The 26,040-nt window shown below is 40.2% G+C and overlaps 1 protein-coding gene across 4 annotated transcripts in view; it reads left to right on the top strand.

Annotated features, from left to right (window-relative positions):
* The window catches only part of zmp:0000000755 (phosphofurin acidic cluster sorting protein 2), a 53,932-nt gene that overhangs the window by 15,009 nt on the left and 12,883 nt on the right, over positions 1–26,040 (top strand). For all 4 annotated transcript variants that reach the window (XM_058059242.1, XM_058059241.1, XM_058059245.1 and 1 more), the window contains exons 2-9: positions 3,247–3,334; positions 10,179–10,268; positions 11,072–11,197; positions 13,405–13,567; positions 14,124–14,215; positions 14,884–14,964; positions 15,280–15,339; positions 24,536–24,687. In XM_058059242.1, coding sequence (XP_057915225.1) covers positions 3,247–3,334; positions 10,179–10,268; positions 11,072–11,197; positions 13,405–13,567; positions 14,124–14,215; positions 14,884–14,964; positions 15,280–15,339; positions 24,536–24,687 — 852 coding nt within the window. The remainder of the gene's footprint in view (positions 1–3,246; positions 3,335–10,178; positions 10,269–11,071; positions 11,198–13,404; positions 13,568–14,123; positions 14,216–14,883; positions 14,965–15,279; positions 15,340–24,535; positions 24,688–26,040) is intronic.

Raw genomic sequence — 26,040 nt, 5'->3', positions numbered from 1 at the left:
ATGCATGCTCTGCGGCCAGGACAGGCCCTTGATAGTGTCATGGAATTAAAACCACAATAATCCAGAATGAGTGCTTATTTTAGGATCAGTTGGAAGTGATAAATGAATTAATTAAACGTGTGCTTGGAATTAGTATTGCTTGTTGAAGCAGAAGTCAACAATGCTAGCATGCGAATGAACCGGAAAATGACTTAGGTACAGGGAGGTCTCAAAATCAATATGATCGATAATTGGTTGGCATAAAGGAAATTTATGCAAAATAAGGCAAAAACAGTACAGTGTGGCTACAAGCAATCAGTTCTATGTGAAAGCCTGTCCAATACATTCATTTTAATAGGCCGAGAATTTTGACATGAATGTTTTGTTTTTATTTGCAGAAATAAGTGGACGAAATGCATAAATGTAGAGAAATTTCATGAACGGCAGCTTAAATTGACTTTTACATCAGAGTTTCTTGGAAACTACAAGGCAGATCATTATAAGCAGCTGGTGCTAAACCTCCTGAAGTCCTCCAAAGCCCTTGGCTGCAATATGTCACTGAAGGTACACACTAGATTTCTTTCCGTTGAACTGTGAAGAAGTGATGAGCACGGGGGAACGAGTCCACCAGGACATTGCAGCTATGGAGAAAAGATATCAGGGAAATTGGAATCCATCTATATGCTTGCTGACTACTGTTGGAATGGGATCAGGGATGGCCCTGCTGCTGAGTATGAGAGACGGTGTCCTTCAGATATTGAATAAAAGGAACTGTGTTGTTGGAAGTGATACTTTTGCTTGTTTATCTCAAGATATTCAATTACCTGATTAAAAAAACTATCATTAAATATCTTGAATACATCACCTAACCCATCTCTGTGTGGAGTTTACATGTTCTCCCCGTGCATGCGTGGGTTTTCTCCGGGTACTCCGGTTTCCTCCCACATTCCAAAAAACAACATTCAATGACAAATCGACTATTGATCAAATCTAATGAATCTGATTTTTTTTTCAGATTTATAACTAACAATAATTAGTTTACAATCATACTGTTACAATCATAAAATCTTTGTTAATTTTACATGCCATGCTTTTTCAGTAACACTAAAATTACAGAGCTCGGAGACCCGAGTTCAATTCCACCATCGGTCATTTTTGTGTGGAGTTTGCATGTTCTCCCCGTGCATGCGTGGGTTTTCTCCGGGTACTCCGGTTTCCTCCCACATTCCAAAAACATGCTAGGTTAATTGGTGACTCCAAATTGTCCATAGGTATGAATGTGAGTGTGAATGGTTGTTTGTCTATATGTGCCCTGTGATTGGCTGGCAACCAGTCCAGGGTGTACCCCGCCTCTCGCCCGAAGACAGCTGGGATAGGCTCCAGCGACCCTCGTGAGGAAAAAGCGGTAGAAAATGAATGAATGAATGAATGAACATTACCTAACCAGCACAGTTATCAATGGATTTTTAGTTTATCTTATCAAAATTGAAATTTAGCCACTTTTATCTCAGAAGCAGATTGAGTCCAGAAATGTGTAGACCGGTGTAATGAGTGACGGGAGATGTGCTGAAATGTGGTGTGAGGGGTAGTGAGGTGAGGAGCAGCACAGCATTGGGCAGGAATGTTGTTCAGTGCAGCGTGGACATGCAAGAAAGAGTATGACACAGTCAAACCAGTAGTGGAGGAAAACAGCACTGTAGTAGCATTTGTGATAATAGGGCTCCTCTGACAAATTTAATATATCATTTTTAATATCTATGAGAAAAAGCAGTTTATTTTAGCATGGTCCAACTTTTGATCTGACATGCATATTATTACAGCGCTTTTTTTCGGAAGGTCCATGTGAACAGGGACAGCTTGACAGCTTGATTAGCATCATGTTTTTCTTTTAACACCAGCAATGTAACATTCCTGGCATGGAACGCTGTTTAAATGCAGCGATTAGTGATTTTGTGCAACACCAGGTCTGTCACTGCAGTCACTTGTTTGGGTGACAAAGTGAACTGGCAGTGGGTTGGAACACAGGGACTTAGTGGCACCATGCCTGTCCAGATGGCTGCGACTTACACTTTCAACACAACACAGTGGCAGGCAGGAGTGGAGATAACACGTCTAATGATAATAAATAAAAAAAAAAAAGAGAGTGGTTCCTGATGTGACCCATTCAACGCCTGCAGCATTTTTAATTACATTCCAGTTTGAGAGAGAGAGAAAGAGAGCTGTGAAGAGAGAGATGATTGTGAACCATCAGCCTTGTTGTCCCGCTCCCCTCACTACACACGGCAAACACACACACACATACACGCACCGCACACACACATAGAGCTGTGTGGCTGGTGACTCATCCTTACCATCAGGCAAGTCCCATTCAAGTGTTATCTACACAGTTTTACATTTGATTATTCCAACCCCTGACATCAATAAATAGACACCTGTTCAATAAACCACGGACCGTGTGTTTTGAGCTCATCAGAAAACATGAAATATTATAGAAATAACAACCGAGATTTACATGTTGAATATGTTTTTTTCTTCTCCTGTGGTTGTAAATTCAGCTTTGAGGTAAAAGTGAAGTAACAGGATGTGCAGAGTCACACGTTCATCTTCTTCACACTTCACACACAGTTCCTCCATGCACCACCCGCAACGTTGTCTCTTGCTCTGTAATTTTCCCTGTGCCTTTCTGAATCACACATGCCTAGCAGGGAGTTTGAGAGTGAATTCACTGTAGTCTTGCAGAGCGTCTCCCAAGGATAGTGGGTGTCTTCAGAGCTAGTTGTTTGCTTTGTCTGCGGTTCAGACTGATCACAATTTCATGCAACAGGGCTGATGGGAAAAGTAGGTCAAGAGGAAGTTTTGCTAACCTGGCTTGAGAGTTGTTGACTTTTGCTGGAGAGGCAAGGATTGAAGTGAAGAACGCTTTGACCCTGCTTGTATGCATTTGTTCCACCTTTAAGCACCTCACCAATGCCAGAAAACTACAACAAATATTTAGAATATCTCTTCCAAGCCTGTTGTCGCTGTACAAGTGAGTGCAGAGTCTTTGTGCTATATTTGACCATAAATCATCTATTTTAGATCATCTGCTGTCTAACTGCTTTTTGATGACACAAATAACAGTTGAATGGGTTTGATTATTCAGTTCAGTTTCTTTCTTTAATCACTGATCTTTGTGCCATTTTTAGTTACGCCTGCAGGCCTATGAGAGCCCCGAGTGGAATTTGTCTTTTCATATTTTAAACTTTCCTTTTTCTCCCTCTTTCACAGGCTCTGCAGCCTCACTCTGAAAAAGCTTGTCGTGCTCAAAGAACTAGATAAAGAACTGAACTCGCTGTCTATTGCTGTCAAAATACAGGTGAGTGGTGTAATTGTGTCCTGCTTTTCAATTCCTCGCTGTTGCTGCACACTGTTTAACAAAATCGCCAGCCTAGCTGACGATAAGACATACTGCTAATCCCTCCAATTGATAAAAAGCCTTCTTAACTGCTCAGGAAGCTCTGGCACATCACATCCACTCACATGCTTTTAATGGCAGACTGGCATTACGACTCTAAGCAGGTGCATTAGCACCCTAAGACGGATTTAGAATCTTACATTCATGACTATGGGTGTGCAGACAAAAAGGTGTAGACTCATCACAAGTGTTGTCACTCACATTTAGATGTAGGACTGACAATAACTTCAAGTAAAATGCAAATAATCCTTAGTGCAAATTCAACAACATAAACCAAGGATTGTGTTTATACTGTTTTTAAATATCACTACTAAATTAGGGATGCACCGATCCACATCTTTTCGCTTCCGATCCTGATATCTGAATTTGGATATCTGCCGATACCAATAGAATTGCTATACAAGAGCTCAGTTTGCTTTAATATGCAACCATACGAGGCTGCAGCGCATTGGCGGAGACAGCTATGTTTGCTGTAGCTATGTTTTGGCTATGATTGCACAACATTAAAGGAAAATACTGCACTCTGCCTGTCATCCACAATCCTTATGTGAGATAAACAGATAAACAGCTAGAAATAGCTAAAAAAAACAGCTAGCACTTGGAAACTAACTATGCACATAGGGCAGGGGTGGGCAAACTTTTTGACTCGCGGGCCGCATTGACTTAACAAAATTGACGGGGGGGGGGGCATACTATATATTCTACACGTAACAGTCTACCTGGAATTATTGTATCTGTAAAAATGTAGTGCAATCAGCTATATGTACTTGTACCATGGTGTACCAAGGTTGTACCATGATGCCAGGTTGTATGTTAAGTTTCAATGAAATACTTTGGGCCGTATTCAAACACTTGGCGGGCCGCATGTGGCCCCCGGGCCGTAGTTTGCCCACCTCTGACATAGGGGAACACACCTCTTTTGACTATAGGCCATAAAAAAAACTCTAAAAACGTTACCAATATTCTATTTACATAACTGACCTGCATATAAACCAAGCTGCAGCGACATTGTTATTATAAGAACTAACACGAAGAACTATTTTTCTGGCGTAGTTGTGCAGCACGCCACTGCCAAGCATGGTTCAAAACAATGAGATAGGACACTAGTCTGTACTGGCTAGGAAACAAGAAGAAGGATGTGAGAAACTACGACTCGACAACCAAATCATCTGGACTGTGTTAATCCCTGTGATATCATGTGCTCCATGTATCACAGTCAATATCATGGTGACTTACTCGATGGACAGTCTGGGGCGTCTTTTCCAGTTTATTTTGGGTAGGTGGAAAAAACGTTTCTCTCACAGCGGAGTATGTTAGCACTAACAGTTCTTCGTTCTTGTCCCGTGACGTGCATTGTTAGTTCCCTCATGTTAACTGTTTTTCTCTGTTCAGTAGACACCAAAAAGGGAAGAACATGTGATCATGTTAGCGCTAACAGTTTTTCGTTCTTGTCCCGTGACGTGCATTGTTAGTTCCCTCATGTTAACTGTTTTTCTCTGTTCAGTAGCCACCAAAAAGGGAAGAACATGTGATCATGTTTCACATAAGGATTTTGGATGATGGGCAAAATTCCCAAAAAGGGCAGTCTCCCTTTAAAGCACAGACATGGCTCACACATTGGAAATCAATCAGAAAATTTCCAAAATGTGAATTATGGTGGTATACGTGGTATATAAACCCTATTAATCGATACAAAGTTGGCTCAAAACACTCTTGCACATTTTGTCTTCTAATTCCATGAACATGTATTTTTGTCTTGGTTTTGTTTTAAGAGCCACTGCAGCCTCTCATAAGTGATGTTTGCTCTTTGTCGCCTACTTTGCAGTGTATTGAGGTGGAAGATTGGATGACATTTAAACCACATGATGCTTTGTTTTATTTTAAGCACTTGATGACTGCATAAATATGGCATACGGGAGTGATGTTACATTTGTCAGGGGTAACAAATTCTTTTAACCCAGAAAGACTGAATGCTCTGCAGGGATAGAATGGGTGAATAGTCATACATCAGCTGCTGAGATTTCATGTGTGCAGAGGTCATGGTTTTACTGGGAACAGGTCCACATTCATGTGTTTGTTACATAATCTTTTCCATGAATGGTGTGTCATTATTCAATTTTCATTCATTCACTTTTTTTTTTTATTGCTCAGGCTGTTCAGGATGATGGGTAAGCTGGATTCGATACCAGCTAACTGGGCCACCAGTCAAACAATCACAGGGCACACTCACATTTGCAAGGACAGTACTTGCAGGCGGAAGCAATCCCCACACTAGCTGCATTATGACTACATTATGAGTGGTGTACAATGTTTAATAATACCATAATGTCAAGATTTTCCACATGTTCAATATTTGTCTATGATGTACGAGGTTATCTTCAGGAGAGTAGTGCAAGGCTCTTACAATTGCAAACTTCAAATTGGTGAAGTTGGGCACAACTACTCAAGTGCTTCAATTCAAACATTCATTCATTCATTTTCTACCGCTTATCCTCACGGGGATCGCGGGGGTGCTGGAGCCTATCCCAGCTGTCTTCGGGCGAGAGGCGGGGTACATCCTGGACTGGTCGCCACCCAGAGATGGCCGAGGGTGGAATTTAACTCGTGTCTCCTAGCTGTGAGGCCTGCGTGCTAACCACTCGTCCGCCGTGCAGCCCTCGTTCAAACAAGCATAGAAAAAAAACCTGTAAATATCCTCCACAATTAATGATTTTAATTTTACACTACACTTTTGAAATTGATAGAAATACTATAGTCATCTCCTGTTTTTATTATGTTGTAACTAAATCCAAATGTCCATCTCATATGTGCCAATTCTCATTACCCTGATGCTAAGGCACTGATTGGTTGACAGTAAATTGTCACTTCTAAGCCATTTACAGAGTTGAAGCAGCCATTGACAGTATTTCATGCATATTTGAAATACTGTAGCTTTACATTCTTCTGTACATATCTTGTTGTGACAATAGTGTCTCCTTTCCATGGCCATCAGCGTCATGGCTTTAATTGAATGGTCATTATTGTTGTTTGCTGCATGTCTTGTTCCAACTGATGTGCCAGATGCTGCATAGCTTTGTAGCCGAGGCAAGCTGAACTGAACTGAGTAGTGCATTGTAATGTAAAAGTACCTTTCACCCTGGAAACTGCTGGGTTACTGCAAGTAGCCAAGGCCCCCTTGCAAAAACGTGAGGTACCTTTTATTTACTGTACATTACATTGCAAAGCCGTTTATCACACCTTCCTGTGCCTTTTGTCCTAGCAGATTAAACATATTTACAGACTGGGAAGTTACTTGGGTGAGAGTAACACATTGCGCTGCACCACCACATTGGAGCTGTGGCATTCGGCTTACAAACTATCGCTTTTGTGTCTTCATATCCCGCTACTGGCACAAAGAGGCGGAAAAGCTGAGAAGATGCTCACTATCTTCTGTGTTCATTTCATATAAAGCTAATGCACACATGCAGTGTGAACCAGTATCAAGGGCTCTTTTTTTATCATTTGATAAATTGATATATCCATTATTGTGACAGGCCTCAGCAGGACTATATGGCTGTTTTTTGGTATAGCTATTGCGCGTATATGTTCGTTTGTACGCCCACCTGATGCAGTGATGCACCAGTTACTTTGCAGTAGTTTTGTGCATTGTGTGTGTTTGTGTTGTTTGGATGGCTTCTTTCTACAAGCTACAGATTGTATCTGACTATTTTGGCAAATCAAATGTGCCACAAGTTAAGTTGCCAGCTACCGTTTCCATGGGAAAGGTTTTTAAAATATATAAAATGAATTTGGAAATGCCCCATGGGCTGGACGTGGCCTGCGGGCCGCAGTTTACCCACCCCAGTAGTACTTTGTAAAGCCATTTATCACCACCCATCTTTGTCTTTGTCCAAGCAAAATAAACATTTGATCAGACTTAGAAGTTGCAGTAAATTAAGGCGAGTTTTTTTTTGACTGAGAAACGGTTGTTAAATTCCACCATTTGGCACAGAAAGACAAAAAGGCTTGTTGCAGAGCATAAGGGCGAGGGAGGAGAGAGGGAACAGGGGTGTGGGTCGGGTGGGGTGGGGGGTGATGAGGACATTGAGCACAAGCTTTTCTTTCCAAGGCCGTGTATTGTAAATGCACGTCAGGCAGTTCGAAAGTGCTCGGCTTTTGTGCCTTGATTCATTGTACCAGCTTCGGAGCATGAGAAAAGAGCACATACAAGGCTTCTTTTGTGAAGCCCTAGTGACAAGGTCAGACTGTGATTTTCCTCTCTATTTCTACTCTTTTTTTTGTGTATATATATTAGAAAGCTAGTGCCGCAGCCACTGGTTCCACTGTGACTGTATGTCCTTCTGAAGAACATTATGGTGGATGCATGTAACAACAAGCTTACAGCGTTGCAGCCAAGATGACAAGTTTTAACAAGAGTCAATGTTCTGTCAACTTTAGAGAATTCAGATTTATAAAAATGCGTCAATACATTCATTATTCACTCTTAGGATGCTTGTGGGTAACAAGGTGGATTATAGGCTAGTGTTGTCTGCAAACAACAACAATGTCAATTTGGACTCATCTGTTTTCTTTAATACAAAGGACTTAATGGGTGACACAGTCCATATGTTAAACAGTCAGATTCCCCTAATAGTTTGTTCTCTCTAGTTTTTTCACTTCAATGGGAAGTCTATGTTTACATGCACTCTCTCTAAATCAGCTCCGGTTCGAAATAAAACCAGTTTCCAAATCAGTATTCACAAAATAAGCCCACACAGTTGTTCAGTTTTTAATGATTAATGAATGGAAAAAAAACATTTGTCAACATTTGTGGCAGTCTCCTCATCGTCAAGGACCCGTGATGCCTGGTTTCAGGACTTAAGTCCACTCAGTTATTCAAATTTTAATGAATTATAAATGAAAAACTAAAAAATTGCAAAAAAGGTCAGTAAGGATAATTCATAATGCTGCCTACAGAGAACATACTAACTCCTTATTTCTAAAATCACAAATACTTAAACTTGCTGATATAGTTAATATTCAAACAGCTAAAATAATGCATTAGGCTAAAAATAAGCAATTAGCTAAAAATGTCATCCAATACTTCTCTACAAGAGAGGAGAAATATGATCTCAGGGAAGAACCACATTTGAAACACTTCTATGCTAGGACTACGTTAAAAAGCCATAGCATTTCAGTATGTGGAATCAAACTAGGGAATGGATTGAGTAAGGACCTCAAACAATGCACAACGATGAGCCAATTCAAGAAACAATACAAGCAGTTGATGTTTGCTAAATACAAGGATGAAGAGTCTTGAACCAGTCATGATGTGCTATACATATTACTAAAAACAAAAAAAAACCTTAAACTGTATTATGGAAAGCAGGAAGTGAACAAATGTAACAGTTACTGATTGTAAAAGTACCAGATGGAGGGGTAGGATTTAATAAGCTTTGCTTCTTCCTACTCCTTTTGGACATGTGGAACTGTGAACTGATTATGGGATGCACTCAATTGTAATCTGATGCATGTTCAAACCATTACCATTACAAAAAACAAGCAAGCAGTTGATCCTTGGTAAAGTCTCAAGTCTTTGTCGAGCACCTGTGATGCTGGTTTACAATCGCGTAATCTAGTTATGTGAATTATATTATTAAAAAGTCAAACACAGTCTGATGAGGGTTTTATTTCAACCAAATTCATACAAGAGTGAATAGTTGGCCTTATGTGTCATTTCTGTGATTGCCCAATGACTTACTTAAAGGGGACCTATTATGCTAATTTTCCTCCCTTTGTATTGATTTGTGGACTCCTATACAGCAGCTATATACACAGAAAGCTTTCAAGATCTTCCAGATTCTGCACATATTCTAGCTATATTTCCAATATGATCTGTTTTAATATATTCCACCCACGGCCCGCATCTGGGCATGCCCACTCCCCTTGTAATGCATGTACCCGGGAACATCCATATAAGGAAATCACCAGCCGGATGAAAAAAACTCTCTGTACCCGAGCGTTCAGAGCCATCCCAAACGTATTTCGGGCTCACTTCCAAATGTGCAAACCTCATTATCTGAAACTTCGGCATTGTTTAACACGATAATCCAACATTCTAACAACCTTTATAGGTCAGAAAAGTGGAACAAGCATAACAGGTCCCCTTTAAGGGTGTACAACATGGCTTTCCATTTGTTAGCAGGGACACTCTGTTTCCCTTGGGTGGGTTACATGATATATGTTTGAAATGTGTAAAGTGGATAAAGGTTCAGCTTCATGCCAGAAGTAGAGCTATGTAAACATTTTACAGCAGCATATTTCAAATGACACCGGAAAAGAAACATCATTCCTTTTTAAGACATTTAGCTCTATTTAAAATAGAATGGAATGATGCAGGAACTTAGTGCAACTGGACTAGCAGAGAGCAACAACAGGCCAATAAAACACATTAGGTTCATTAGTTTCAAAGACATCCACTGAGGGATTTTTTTTACTTGCTATTTGTATGTGTCAAAAACAATGAATCCGGGCCCCTTCAGAGAAAGAAGTGTTTGTACTAGGTTTCCACAAGGTGTGACTCTGCATAAATGTGTGAAACAGGTTGATGCTAAAATAAGGTTTGCTCACATGGAGCCTGTACTGGAGTTGTTTGGGGAAACATAAAATGGAGGATTTGTAGGATGCCCGACTTTATTTGTGGTGGGCTGCCACAAATAAATGAATGTATGGGAAACATTTCATTAATTTTGACTTTATTTTCTAGGGTTCGAAACGTCTTCTGAGGTCCAACGAGTATGTCCTCCCTCCCAGTGGACTAATGGAGACCGATCTGGAACTCACATTCTCACTACAGGCAAGCACTCTATCATTGTGCTGTGAATTCTCACACTGACATGACAGTTACTTGACACCTATGATCGGAGTGAAGTGAAGCTAGCCACTCTGGTACCCTGGTTTGGGACTTTGTGTTAAGCCCATGATGCGTTTTCAGTACAGATATTTAGTGGATGACCTCAAGAATGTACAGTATTTGGTCATCGGTTTCACAGTAGAGATGAATTGAAGGCACTGAAATAGCAGACTGAAAGTATCAATAATGACCTTTCCCATCTTGATTCGGGGGGAATAAAAAGTAATTTTGGATTTTATCTACCTGGGTCTGCCTTCCTATTAACACAGTCCCTTCATCATCTAATGACAGTTTATTAATCATTCTGTCTCCAAATTAATTCTCTGAAATAGTCAAATAAGTCCTCTCATGCATGAATCCATGGTTCACGTCAGGCCTTAATTAAGTTCCTGCTTAGCAGTCTGAGACTGCTCAGAAAGCTCTAAAAATGTCACAGACAGGTGACATATGTTGGGAAGAACCTGGATAACTAAGCTGCAGATGCTTCCATACACAGTTCTAGGGTTTTCAACATCGTCGGTAAAATTCCAGAACCTGAAGTATCCAGGTCGTGGTATATTGATGCTATTGGGCTGGAATTTACTATCAGTGTACGACTGGGTTTAAAAATAATATGAGTCATGTCATATTCAAACTAGAGAGCACATTTTGCTGAAGTGCTTTCCCCACACCTTAACATGGAATTACTTAAAATGCTCAATTTTAAAACTGTTAAAAATATTAAAATTGATTCTTTTATTTTACAGTACCCCCATTTTTTGAAGAGGGATGCCAACCGATTGCAAATTATGCTGCAGAGGAGGAAACGCTACAAGAATCGAACCATCCTGGGCTACAAGACTTTGGCTGTGGGGGTTATCAATATGGCCGAGGTACTGTCTGTTACACAAGATGTAGTTTCACAAGACAAATCCCTGAAATCCCTTCTCTGACAGTGATTGACAATCCATTGCTATGTAGCATTGTTTTCTTGCCAAGGAGAGGCCCTGCTTTGTTACGCTTCATTTTTAGATGATTCATGCTCCTCAACACACTGCTGTATGAGATTATAGGCCATCTGGTGCTGGCTTTGGAGGTTTTTTTCTGAAATAGCTGCTTTGGACCATGTTATGTATAAATAATGGACCAGGAGATGGAGTAATGCCCAGTGTAGATGTTTGTTTAATGGAAAGTGGAAGTTGCATTTGTCATCTGGAGTTGCCAGCGTGGACGAATGTGTTAAATTAGGGCTGGGCGATATATCAATATTTAAAAAATAACGATATTTCTTTTAAGCACGATATCAAAAACAAGCATATTGTTCACATTGATTGGATTCAATGAAGAGTTCTCATGTTTGAAGATGGTGCCACTCGTGTGCAAGCTAGTTACGGCAGCTCTGTATTTTCCGTCTTTAGTGTTTATTGTTTTTCGTGCCATACCGGCCCCTTAAGCGAGTGTCCAGCTATGGATGTTCATCTTCTTGCATCTGTAGCTTGTGTCTTGCTCCGTTGCACTCCATTGCTCCACTTGGGAGCAGCTGTTAGCTTTGAGCACCCCATCGTTACGCCGAGAGACCGGACATCCCTGTGGAGATACAGAGGAGGACAGGCTCCAACCCACCAAAAGACACATTCTCGTCTTTCATCAGAAAAAATAGTTTGTTCATACCTTTGTCCATTCTTTAATAATCTTCGTGAGAATCTATCTCAACAACTAAAATCATATAATATAATAAACAAATATGTTAACAACTACAGTAAACCTCGGATATATCGGACTCAGATATATCGGAAATTCGCTCACAACGGACAGATAAAAAAGAACCAATTTTTCTGTAATGCATTTCCAATAAAAATTCATTGCATATATCAGATTTTTTATAACGGATTTCGCCTATTTCGGACTAAATCTCCAGTCCTGTTCCAATGCATTTCCATTAAATTTCCCTCGCATATATCGGATGGCCGCATCGTGGCGCTCCGAATCGTGACAGGCCGCTATACGACGTCATTTGCAGCGTTTGCAGCGTTGCCTGCGCGTCCAGGTACATTAGAAACATAGTCAAGGAAGTGCCTTTTTATAACGGATAAAATCCGATTTACGCATATACCGGATATAAATCCGATATATGCGTAAAACGGACATTTTCCGATATACGCATATAACGGATTTCGCTTATATCGGACAAAACCAGTGGGAACAATTGAATCCGATATATCCGAGGTATACTGTATAACAAATCATAAAAACTACACACTTAGAACTAGCCTGTGTGTTGTGTAAATACGTCTTTGGGATTGAGCGTTGCAATGTTTAAAAACATATAAATGCGTTTTTTTCTTTTTGACTGTGTAGTATAGCTCAACCTTTATTGGTTTTATTGTTTTTTCTTGTGTTTCATAAACAAAAAGCGATTCTTTTTTTTTCGTGTGGCCCACCGTGGAAAAAGTTAGGACACCTGTGAAGTAAATGTTATACAATCCGGCGCAACTAAAGGTTCAGTTACTTTTTTGCTTGGATACTTGGACAGGGCACAACCCACAACCTTCACTTTGAAAAATGACAACTCTACGGTCCCCCCCGCCAGTGTTGAGGAAAATGATCCCCCTCCCGGTATAGCAATCCATCACGTGAAATATTCCAGAGACTCCCCAGATAGTGCTTTGAATATAAGCAGCACGCCTGTTACACAGTCGGACTGCATGATACAAGCAAATTGGCTTTGGTCTGTTAGACAGTCGAGATGGAAAGAATCAGCTCTTTTGACAATGATGATTAATTTAGTGTCAGCTTGGTGTAATGGAGGCCGTCTCATGGATCAGTGTTGTCTCTGTGTAGATAGAGATAACATTGTTTCATCCTCCCGCTCTGTTGAAAAAGCAATATTTCTTCTGTTCGGCTTCAGCATGTCTCTGCTGAGTGACTGATCCTCGCAGAAATTGCAGGAGACATGATTCCATCTCAGATAAGAGGACTTGATATTGAGACAGATGAGCATAGCGTTCCCTTATTGTAGGTATTGTGAAGAGCCTTGCTGGAGGAAAACTAATGAAAATTGGCAAGTCTATTTTTACCTTATGATAATGTCTTTGTTCAGGTGATGCAACACCCGACAGACGGAGGCCAGATTCTGGGTCTCCATAGCAACGTGAAGGAAGCGCCAGTACGTGTGGCGGAGATCAGCGTGTACTCTCTTTCCAGCCAGCCCATAGACCACGAGGACGGCAGTGGTCAAGCTGGTCGAAAGACTAAAACCTCAGGTGGGCATCGTCATCCACCGCACATGCTGATCTTGACTGACATTTCAGCTTTTCTCATTCCTCCTGCCACATGGCTCTCATTTCCCAACTGAAGGAGGTGAAGTCTTATAACCGCTCTTCAACCAATGTCCGAGAATATGGTTGCGATGTTGATGTCTGAGTTGAACAGATGTCAAGCCTATTACCTTACACCGCTCTAATTCTGGACAGCGGGGGAAATATTTGGCCCCGCTTGGGCTCCACGCCTCCATCCTGCTATGCTGGTCCCTCAGTTCTGGTTGTTATTAAGGGGGTCACTCAAACATAACAGATGAACTCATGTACCAAGTATTAAGCCTGTGTTATTTAGTATAAACGAAAGTACATTGTGCGTGAGCCTTCATTATATCCATCCCAGTATGAGATGGGGGGAAAAAAAACTAACCGGAAATAATGGATTAAATAGTCATACTGCTTGTTTTACCCAATAAAATCTTCTGGGGACTGAGCGAGGTCAAATCGGTTTAAAAGCCATATTTCTACACATATAATCTAACATTTCTTTTGCTCGGTTTAGACCGCTCACCAGACATGGACAACTATTCCGAGGAGGATGATGACAGTTATTCGTCTGAGCAAGAAGCCAGTGATGATGCAGCTCATGGCCAGGTGAGGGCCAAGGATAAATAACAAAATCTTATTTAGAATAGGGATGGACATTTGAACAAGATTTGATTCACTGTTTTGTATGTTTTAATGCATGCTTGTACAATAAAGAACAAAATATTGCTAATATAGGAGTTGCAGTAACAGAAGTGTTCTTGGATGTGGCACAATTTCCCTGCAGACAGAAAACACACTGGGCGTATTCTATAGAGATGTGCACACCGCTCTCGTAGGGCACAGGTAAGACCAAGGCAGGGAAGGAAAAAAATTGACAAGTAATCTGACCCACCACTAGTTACCACAATTGATCGATGGGCAGCATGCAGCAATTGCAGAATGATGGTGTAATGGTACAGCTGCTGCCCTTTTGGGGGAATTTTGCCCATTATCCACAATCTTATCCACATATGAGACATGAACATAGTTATAGAGTTACTGAATATCTCCTGACCGCTCATTAGTCAGTCAGTGAAACTCCCGCTGATTGGTTCTCATCTGGGGGACAGCAATGAGAAGTGGAACCTTTTCCCTGTTCTGGGATCACGTCGCAAGCTAGCATGTGCACAGAATGCCCATCCCTATTCTCTTTACAATTTGTGATCGTACAGTTTGAGACATGCTTTGATATCCGTACACCAGGTAATCTCTTATGTCTCTCTTGTATGCTCTAGGATCTTTACGATGAAGATGATGAGGTTCGGAAGCCCAAGAAAGCTCGGAGGAAAATGATACGAACCACCTCCATGACGAGGGTTAGCTGCCTCCTCTTCTTCTGCAACATGCTCGCTAATCATTGACCACGACAATAACCCAAGATGGGTGTTTTCTGACATAAAAGCTTTTAGACAAAGTACACCGTATGTTCCATTTGTGCAAGCCATTAGTAGGATTTGGATGAGCACGTAAATGAACTCAGCGGACTCGGTCGGATGGTCTTTACAATGCAGCTGTGGATGCATAATCAAGTGGACATTTCATATAAATCCAAGCCATGGAGTTGTTGTGCTATTTCAATCATGGCGAGCATTCCCGTTTAACCCGAATACATTTGTCTTCTTCTGTTACAGCAACCAAACTTCAAGCAGAAGTTTGTGGCCTTGTTGAAGAGGTTCAAGGTAACCGATGAGGTGAGTTGAGAAATGAATCGTTGTATCTATTTGACTGACGGCAAAGAGAACATGTTCAAGGCTGAAGTAAAGGACCTGAGTGAATTTTAGAGGAGAATGCACCCCACCTGGGATTTGTCTTCTTTTCAAGCCTTTAATAAGACAGCTGACATAAACGATTCTGTCGCTATAAGAAAACATCTCCTTTTATCAGTATTGACTGATTAAACAGCATCCAGCGCAGGGAAAGGTGAAAAAAACAAAGTGCTTCAAGCATCATTATGGCTCTAGGCTGCATTACCTCCCCACTCATGGATGTATGATTCATAAATTGCCATTAGCAACGATTTGTGTGATGAATGCATTAAGGGATTTATTCTCTTCTACTTAATCTAATGATAAATGTTGGATCGTATGATTGTCCTATTTAGATATGGGCTTATTTAGTAGTCATTTGAAATAAATGTGGATTGTACATACTGTTAAGAGCTTCTAATCAGGTCAGCAGCGGAAGGAAATGTTTTGTGTGCATCGACCCCAACATATCCATTAGCACACAACCTGTGGTAGACCATAGACCTTTAAAATGATCATTATCTCTATTGGTTCATGAAATCTTGAGGAGTGTTGTCCTTTTCCTCTTTTTTTCAACGGCCTCTGTGGTCTAAGCAGAAGCTGTAGTAATTCTGCATTTCATCAAACTTACTTGCGCTGCAAAAGACTTCAGAACGTGATATAAGCTCTGCAAGCATTATGGGAACTGTAGTTCTTTTAGTCATAAATTAGTCGCATTCGCTAAATCAAATTGTGCTTAAAAAAGGAAACATGTACAATAAACTATTAAATGAATTAATCCAATTAATGTTAGAATTGTATACCGCTTATCCTACAAGGGTCACAGGCATGCTGGAGCCTATCCCAGCTGTTTTCGGGCGAGAGGCGGGGTACACCACTCTGGTCGCCAGCCAATCATAGGGCACATATAGACAAACAACCATTCACACTCACATTCATACCTATGGGCAATTTGGAGTCATTGTAAACTTATTACATAAGGGACGAATGAAGGTATATCTAATGTAGTCTAATCTACAATTAAATTAAAACTTCTGAAAATTAGATTAGATTAGATTCAACTTTATTGTTATTGCTCATGTCACTGGTACAGGGCAACAAAATGCAGTTAGCATCCAACCAGAAGTGCAGTTTTATAAGTACCTTAGTAGTAAGTAAATGTAGAAAAATGGACAGATCTATGTACAAACTATAACAGGCTATGACTATAATACAGTGAGGATATGTACAGGGATATAAATGACTATAATATGGCTATTGCAGATTATGCAGATTATAAACAGTATGCACAGAATGGATGTGACAATATATAATAACAGTAATATGTACAGTAAAATACATATTGCCCTAAAAATGGAATAATCCATGCCAAAAAAAAATGTTTAAAACATTTTCCAGTATGATGGATGAAAGACTTTTCTTCATTTTTAGCTGAAAGGCAAACCTGCTTTGTGCTTCCACAAGTTTTAACGTCAGCATATTTCTTTTTGTTTATTGGTGCACACTTATTATCTCCCTTGTTTACTGTTAAAACACTCACACTGATCCAGTTCTTAAGCCTAATGCATGCTTAAAGTATTTACATGACATGATTATGAGACCCATCACAGTTCATTGATGATCAGGTGGAACCCTGGCTAACGTGGTGGGGTGATCAGTCCCAGGTTTATATCACCGGTAATTAAAGTCACTAGTGTCTTTCTGAGGGCTTTTGTGTCATGAGCTGTGTTGGAAGACAGCATTGTGAGTTTTGCTTCAGTGAATGCTTCTACATGCCTCGGCTAGCCTGATGATCTTTTATCACGTTCCTTGTCGCTAATCCTTTCCTTGTGGCTGGGCAGTGTGCACAGCCGCTGATCTATAAATACATAGCCAGGACGTGGAGAAGGGACAGACTGTGTTTATCTGCTCCCTGACGGCTCCTGCACTTAGGGAGTGGCATTAATCACCCGATTAGTCCAAAAGCCAGTGTGTGCTCTTCCTATAGTATACATCCCCACTGTGCAGCCACCAGATCAAAGTTCAACCCAGCTGGCCTTCTTTAGCACTTACTACTGTCTGATTGGCCGGCTTAGGACAGAGTTATGGATGTACAGTATTTATAGTCCTATAGCATTTAATATTCATCATTTTCTGTCAGGTTTAAACCCCGACACTTGTAGAAAAACACTGCCTGTACAAAGGAAGACGCAGAGAGATGAGTTTCTTTTTACTTGCAAGGAGAGTGATCAGGAACCGTTCAGTAACAATTCGCCACCTCACTCTGAAGCAGTTCCTGCCCTCTTGCCTTTTTATTGAAGGAAGGCCCTGTACAATCAAATAGCTGAGGGAAGGGGGGTTTAATCATTCTAGTTAAAACCAGTTTCTTTGCACAACATGTTATCCATATGTGTAGATATCTCATCCTTGGCATGTGATTCTCCGGACACACACACACACACATACCCTTTGAGGTCATATCTACTCCTGACCCGTGCCTATGTCCCCTGAGGGTGTTAAAACTATCTGCTAAGGAATGTTCTGTCATGTTCTGTTTTCCCTTAATCATGATGTACACCACAAGTGCAGGCGTCACAGCATTAATCTGACATTGTTATGTGAGTGATATGAAACACATGTACAGAATTAATCTTACTTTGTTATGTGGGTGATACGAAATGTTTGTAGGTCATAAGAAAAATAGGTCATAAGAATATAGTAAAAATAGGTCATAAGAATATAGTAAGAAATAGAATAACTTTATGTACAATTATTCCAACATTTCCCTCCTGTTTATTCATTTTGCACTATATTCTCCCATCCTCCGTTGACCTCTTCTTTTTCAGTCCCATAGCGCAAAAGGTACACACAGAGGTCAGCTGCATAATCTCCTGGATCGGAAAACAAGTCCTGAAAATGCCATGATGTTTTGTCATGTATCTCTTCAGTTTCGGTGTCTTCATCGTAGCTGTCTTCTTGGGGCTCCCCTTTTGTAGTAAGGAGGGCATACATTTTTGACACCTCTTGCTTAATTGGTTGGATAGCAGTGGTGATTAGCCTGGTGCACAAAACTCTAATGCAGGGAATGCAACAACATCCACATAAGGTGAGAATAGCTGCAAATACAGCGATTAACATTAAAACTGACATTATCAGTTGTTTATATTTGCCAAATACGTCTCCAAAACCATCCCACATTGACGTGTCAACTCCAGAATGGTCTTTCATCTTGCTGTTAAGGGACCTTAGACCTTCTAAGGCCTTTGTGAGACTCCCGTCCGCTGCCGTGTTGTTCGGAATGAACGTGCAGCACCGATCACCAAAAAATGGCACATACTCCGCCCTTCTCCGCCAAGAGCATGTCAACAGCAATTCTGTTTTGGAAAGCCATGAGGGAGGTAGCTGACAGTTGTTCATGGATGGCGGAGAACCCTCTTTCAGTGTTGTTTCCTAATTTCTGCACGTTATAGTGGATGTAGTTGATTTGTCTACATTTTTGTTAATTGTGCACCACCAGCAAATCGATGATTCAAAACCTGCTGCTATCTGGTTGACTAATTTGTATTCATCAGGGACTCCTCTCGGAACTCCAATACTGTCTATGTAGGTGGGATCATTTTTATCCCACCCTGACACTGATCTCTTTGATTCTAGGTTTGAATATTATGTCTACCATCTCTATTGATTTACACTGAGTATCATTCAATCTTCCTAATTTGATTCCAACACCTGTTCTGTTTATGCATGAGAAGTTTTCTGCAGCTACCTTTTTAGAAAATACTGTTTTTTGTTTTTTTAGTGGAAGTAAGAGGATAGACCTTATCCCATTGTGAACAAATTATTTATTTCATTTATTTATTTATTTTCCCTTATGCAATGGTTTTATCCATTACTTCGATCAAACAATCTATTCCCATAGTTGAAGGCACTACTTGTAACAGTGGTCTGGCTCCCATACATACTACACAATCTCCTTGATTTGACATTTTTGCTGCCTGTTCCACTAGCAGCAGACAGTTATTACTTTGTTGTGAGATGCCCGTAGTGACCTGAAACCAATCATCTGCATTTCGAATTACGGCTATTTTAATTCCGGCGTGACGTGTGTAGTTATTTGTGATTGGCATTTCAGCAGGGGTCATGGTTTGATTTTCACAAATAATTATAGGAAAGTAGGGATCTGCCCCAGAAGAGTAGGCCCATAAAAGGAAACCCCAACACGGGGTTTTTAAAATAGTGCTCAATGGTTGGTCATGTGGGTTGAGTTTAGCTGAGCTAAAAGCAAACGTCATACTCAATATGGCCCCATGTTTCTTTAACATAATTTTATTATGGAAATACTTGGCTTCTAATGTGGTACCAGGTGCCCAGTAATCACCTTCCTGTGTGGTAATCAATGTGTCCCAACTTAAATCTAACACGTGTCCAGTAACATACCACCAGTAACCAGCATATGTCTCCCCTGACACCTGATGTCTATTTGTAAATCCTTTTAACGATGATATGGGTATTTGGAGTTCGGTAGTCGAATTTGGGGCTATGGTCATACATATGGAGTTGTTGTATGCCCACTTAATAATCCAGGGTGTTAGGTCGACCTGTGTTTGTGATCTGTTAGGGTCCCCCACCCTTCTTTTCTGCATGCTAAGATTCTTTTCCCGTAATAGCAGTGACATTATTATTATTATTCCGATCAGTCCTCCTACTGCCGCTAATTTTTTATGCGTCTGAGTGATCATCTTACCTGCAGACCTGCAACCCCTCCTAATGACGCAACAGAGTTGTGGACAATCTTCACCGGTTTGAGACGACTGCAAACTAGAATTACAGCCCCCTTTGTAGCCGGACTTCCTCTGAAGGTTGTTGAGGAGCTACAAATCTACAGCAGATACCACAATGCTATTATCATGACACAAATAGGTACAGTTAGGGTAAAAACTAAGATGGAGATGGATAATTTAGTCATAGTTTATCACTGTAAATTTTTTCCAGTAACATAGCGTGGAATTATGTCCTTACATAGAGCTTTAGCTACTGTTAGTGCATCTGGATGTTTTGTAGGAAACAGTTCTATCCATTTTGAAAATGAGTCTATTATCACAAAACAGATTTTTTTTTCCTTCACTGTTGTTGAGTTCAATGAAGTCCATGTGTATTTCTTGAAATAAGTATTGTGGTTTTTGAAATTGGCCACGCCGAGGTCGCAAGCTGCCCTGGGCATTGTGTTTTGCACACGCTAAACATGCTCTACAAAAATTTTTTAAATAAGAATTAAATCCTACAAAAATACAAAAATCCATACGTAGTAAAGTGGGTGTTAATAGTGTGGCATGGCACATATCACATATCTACAAAAATACAAAAATCCATACGTAGTAAAGTGGGTGTTAATAGTGTGGCATGGCACATATCACATATCCCTCCTGTTGAGACATGTGTAAAACCATGGCTCAAAAATAGCGTCCCACTTATGCAAAAAAAATATATATATATTTCTTAAGATTGTTTTATTATCTGTTGACATATTAACATTTTTTGTCCAGGGTTGCTTTATTCCTTAGCCAGTGGTCAATTTCTTGCTTTGGACTCTGTTGTTACATGTCTGCCAGGATCTCAAAGTGTACTTGTAATTTTTTCTGTGTTAAGATGGTTCAGTTCCTTTAGTGCCGCTTGTTTTACCATTTTATCAGCGAACATATTTCCTAAAGATATTGGATCCGAATTATTAGTACGTGCCGTGCATTTACATACAGCAATTTGTTTTGGCAATTGCACTGCTTCTAGTAAAGTTGTTAATAATCCTGCATGAGTTACTGGTTTTCTCGTTGATGTTGTCATACCTCTGTTTTGCCAATATTGTGCAAAGATATGTACTGTTGAATATACATATTGGCTATCAGTATAAATTGTCACCTTTTGACCTTTCATTAATTTGCATGCTTCTGTAAACGCTAAGACTGCATAGCCTGTTATTGTTTTTCCCAAATAATTTTTCTTTGAGGAACCATCTACAAAATCACCCCTTTATGTTAGTGTCTGATCTAATAGGTCTGGTGTACACTTTGCAGTTTGTGTTGTTAGCTCATAACAATCATGTGGTTGGCCTTCCTCAGGGAATGGTAGAAGGGTAGCTGGGTTGAGCGTGGTGCATTGCTCAAGTGTTAAATGTGGTTTAGCTTCATTTAAGATTGCTTGTTTTCTGTCTGTTAGAATGGTTCGCCCTTGTCCTGCCAACTGATGGCCTAAATACTTCACTGATTGCTTACAAAATTGTAGTTTGTCTTTACTCACTTTATGGCCTTTTTTCGCTAAATGGTGCAATAAGGCTATTGTGTCTTCCTCACATGACTTCCTATCTTGTGACGCTAGTAGGATGTCATCTACATATAATAATTTCTGGCTTCCATTTGGGGGTTCGAACGTGGACATACTGGCCATCATTGCTTGTGAATAAATTGTCGGGCTTTCACAATATTCTTGTGGTAAGCGTGTGTACGTATATATAGTATATATATATATATATATATATATATATTTTTTTTTTTTTTTTTTTTTTTTCTTCAAACGTAAATGCGAACCTGAACTTTCTTTCTCTATTTGAATGGAGAAGAATGCCTGATGCCTACTACGGTGAACCATGTGACATCTGTTGGTAAAGAATTTAACAATGTGTGTGGGTGAGGCACACAAGGTGCTCTCGCCACCACAGTTTGATTTACAACTTGTCCTGTATCATTCTCCATCCCACAGAGAGTGGCACTTTTCTCACTGGGAAAATAGGGATATTACGTGGTGGGTTATCGCATTCTACTAAGACTTAAATTTTTTAACAAATCTTCTATTGCTGGTTTTATTCCTTCATATGAATTTAGTTTTATTTGGTTGTACTTGTAATTATACTACTGGTTCATCATTTGGTTCTGGTTGTATTTGTTAAGACAAGCCTAGTCGTGCTGAATATAGCTTTTGGTTCCTTTTGTACTGGCCTTTGACACAATCACGGGAGAAGTGACCTTCTTCACCGCAATTCCAACATCTAGCATTGTTGGGATAGTTTTGTATATTCTGTCTACCTGTTCCTCTACCTCTTCCTCCAAATCTTCTCCGAGTTGGCATAACCCTTCTTTCGTTATCTTCCTTTTGTGTATAAAATGTGTCTGAGTCTTTTTCTTTCATTACTTTTTCTTCATCTTTCTGATATTCATGAAGTAAAACTTCCCTTACTATCTTATATAACTCTTACTTTTTACAACCTTCACTTTCTGCTCTATCTCTCGCTTTTCTTCCTTCATTTTCGCCTCGCCTTTTTGCTTTCTTGTTCTCGTTTTGCTTACATTTCTTTTTTATGTTTTGTTGTAACTCCCTAATACATGCCGTGAATAATTTTCCGTTGAATTTGTACTGTTTTATCCATTAATATAGGGGTTCTACTGCTAGACTATCCTCTTTTACAACTATCTTCCAGTCTTTGCATGGGAGTTCTTCAAGGACCTTTTGTTTTTCTTTACTTTGTCCCTTCCCCATTTTGAACTAAATTTGGACCCAGTGGTTCTTAACACCTGTCGTGTTCTAACACTGGGGTTATTTTCAACAAGATGGTGATCAACAACCTTTTGTGGTAAAATTCTCTTCAACCTTTTCAGGTGGAATTTTCTTGCCTACAAGCATCCACAAAGGCTCACCATTTACTTCTTGTTGGTTTGGTATAAAACACAGTTACCTAGTGGTAATTGTATTTTCATTCACACACTCACACATTCACACACTCACACTGCGCGCGCCTTTTATTTTTACCGCCCAGAGGACTCCGCCATCCTATGTAGAATTTAACTAGTCTGTTTCAACTAGGGGCGTCTACTCCACCTACGGAATTTAACTGTCGGACCTGATAGAGTCTAGAATTGTCAGGGTTTGGTACACTTACTTTTTCAGCACAGAGGACTCCGCCGTCCTGTGTAGAATTTAACTAGTCTGTTTCAACTAGGGGCGTCTACCCACCTACGGAATTTAACTGTCTGACCTGCAGGGTTTGTCTATTTTACTTTTTCTGACCTGCTATTTTACTTTTTCTGACCTGCAGGGTTTGTCTTCAGAACCCTCTATTTTACTTTTTCTGACCTGCAGGGTTTGTCTTCAGAACCCTCTTTTTCTGACCTGCAGGGTTTGTCTATTTTACTTTTTCACACATTCATTCCTTTTAAACAAAATTTGTACTCACAATCTCTGCGTCTCTGGATTTCCTTCAACCTTCGGATCCCAGCCCGCAAGAGAGGGACCAGTCCCGGAAAGGGTCTTAATGCTGTGGCCACAGTCTTGCCTGGATCTCGCTTGCCCGCTGGGATCGTCAGGTGTCTTGGAATTCCGGCTCGAAGGACCAATAAAATGTCAGGTTTAAACCCCGACACTTGTAGAAAAACACTGCCTGTACAAAGGAAGACGCAGAGAGATGAGTTTCTTTTTACTTGCAAGGAGAGTGATCAGGAACCGTTCAGTAACAATTCGCCACCTCACTCTGAAGCAGTTCCTGCCCTCTTGCCTTTTTATTTAAGGAAGGCCCTGTACAATCAAATAGCTGAGGGAAGGGGGGTTTAATCATTCTAGTTAAAACCAGTTTCTTTGCACAACATGTTATCCATATGTGTAGATATCTCATCCTTGGCATGTGATTCTCCGGACACACACACACACACATACCCTTTGAGGTCATATCTACTCCTGACCCGTGCCTATGTCCCCTGAGGGTGTTAAAACTATCTGCTAAGGAATGTTCTGTCATGTTCTGTTTTCCCTTAATCATGATGTACACCACAAGTGCAGGCGTCACAGCATTAATCTGACATTGTTATGTGAGTGATATGAAACACATGTACAGAATTAATCTTACTTTGTTATGTGGGTGATACGAAATGTTTGTAGGTCATAAGAAAAATAGGTCATAAGAATATAGTAAAAATAGGTCATAAGAATATAGTAAGAAATAGAATAACTTTATGTACAATTATTCCAACATTTTCATTCATTATTTATCCCATCAGCACATCTGTACAAGTGATTAGAGAGAGTGCAGCACCAGTTGATCAAGCCCCCCATCCCCCCACCCCCTTTTTTTTTTTTTTAAACAAAAATACTGACGTGAAGACCATGGTTCTATCCTGTGTGGCAGGTCCTGGACTCTGACCCAGTAGACCAGACCCAGGAAGTAGAAGAGGATCTGGACTTACTCTATGACAGTCTCGAGGTGTATAACCAGAGTGACAGCGGACCAGAGATGGAAGACAACGAGAGCGTCCTGAGCACACCCAAGCCTAAGCTTAAGTATGTTTGCACTGTGCTGCTTCTTCAAAACGTCCAAGTACCTGTGTTTTATATATGGTGAACAAAACAAAAATTATTTATAAAAAAATAATAAATTATGTCTGAGAATGGGCATTTGACAAAATTTTCCAAAATGACTGTAAAAATTAATTTGATGTTGAGTCAAAACATTATTTCGATACGGCAGTAACCCGTTTATAGCGATTAGTTGATTCCAGGCCTGACAATGAATAGTACATTTCTGCAAAGTAGGATTTTTTATTTATAATTGGAATATTTTTTGTAGTCAACACATAGAAAACCTATTTAGAATCTACTAAAAACGGTTTTTTTAACATTATTGGAGCCCTCTTAATTAAATAACACCCCTATAGTCACTTTTACGCTCGTATTACCCAATATGGTAGGCAAAATAAGAGTAAATAAATCATTTAAGACATAAATATGACTTATGCTCGTGCATGTTGCTCTAAGTGTGTTTCCGAGGGTAGCTGAAAGAGAGGCAGACAGGAAGTGACGTCGGGGGTTCAGAGTTGAGTTTCACCGTTCAAGTAGCCCCTGATTTTATTAGATGATTGTGCCTGGTGTGAGAATTCAAACCTGCAATAAAAGCCTGTTGTTTCAGTGATCAAGTATGATCGTATTTAGCGCGTTCAGCCACGAAACAGCATGATTTATTCATATTTTTTTTTTAAAAACATGATACAGTGAAGCCGTAAAATTTGAACTACTAAATTGCGTTTAGATGCCATAAAATACTATACTTACCCACAAACGACACAAGGTGGGAAGAGGAGAAGTCAAGTCAAGCTGGACGCCCAGCTAAACCTACAGTCATCACATTCAACGTACACGACTCATAAGAAAATAAAGTACTTCCAGCTTAATGGTTCTTGGACAGGAATATGAGCATGTCCACATGAACGACCATCAGTCCAGCAAATGTAAACACAGCTGAAGTAATGCTGATGTGCTTACTTGGCGAACATACTCGTATACTTTCCATTAGTGTGCAACGTTGCAATCTCTGAACGGCAGAATCACTTTCTGAAAGTTTCCTACCACTGTCTTATTAAGCATATTACAATCAACAAAAATAGAAACGCAACACTTGTGTTTTTGGACCCGTTTTTCAGGAGATCAACTCAAAGATGGAAATCTTTTTTTATGTACACAAACGAAATACTCTCTCCAAATTTGTTCATAAGTCACCTCACAGGATGCTGATTAGACAGCATGGTTATTGCACAGGTTGGCCACAATTAAAGGCCACTCCTAAATGTGCAGTGCCACTGTATTGTGGGGCTGGGAGGGGTGTGACCAGTCCCTGATGCAACCACAATCTGCCCCAAA

Source organism: Doryrhamphus excisus, chromosome 20 (genome assembly GCF_030265055.1).
Source record: "Doryrhamphus excisus isolate RoL2022-K1 chromosome 20, RoL_Dexc_1.0, whole genome shotgun sequence".
In the NCBI taxonomy this organism is placed as follows: Eukaryota; Metazoa; Chordata; class Actinopteri; order Syngnathiformes; family Syngnathidae; genus Doryrhamphus; species Doryrhamphus excisus.
The sequence above is the reverse complement of the archived record's forward strand: the minus strand, read 5'-3'. Positions and strand labels throughout refer to the sequence as shown.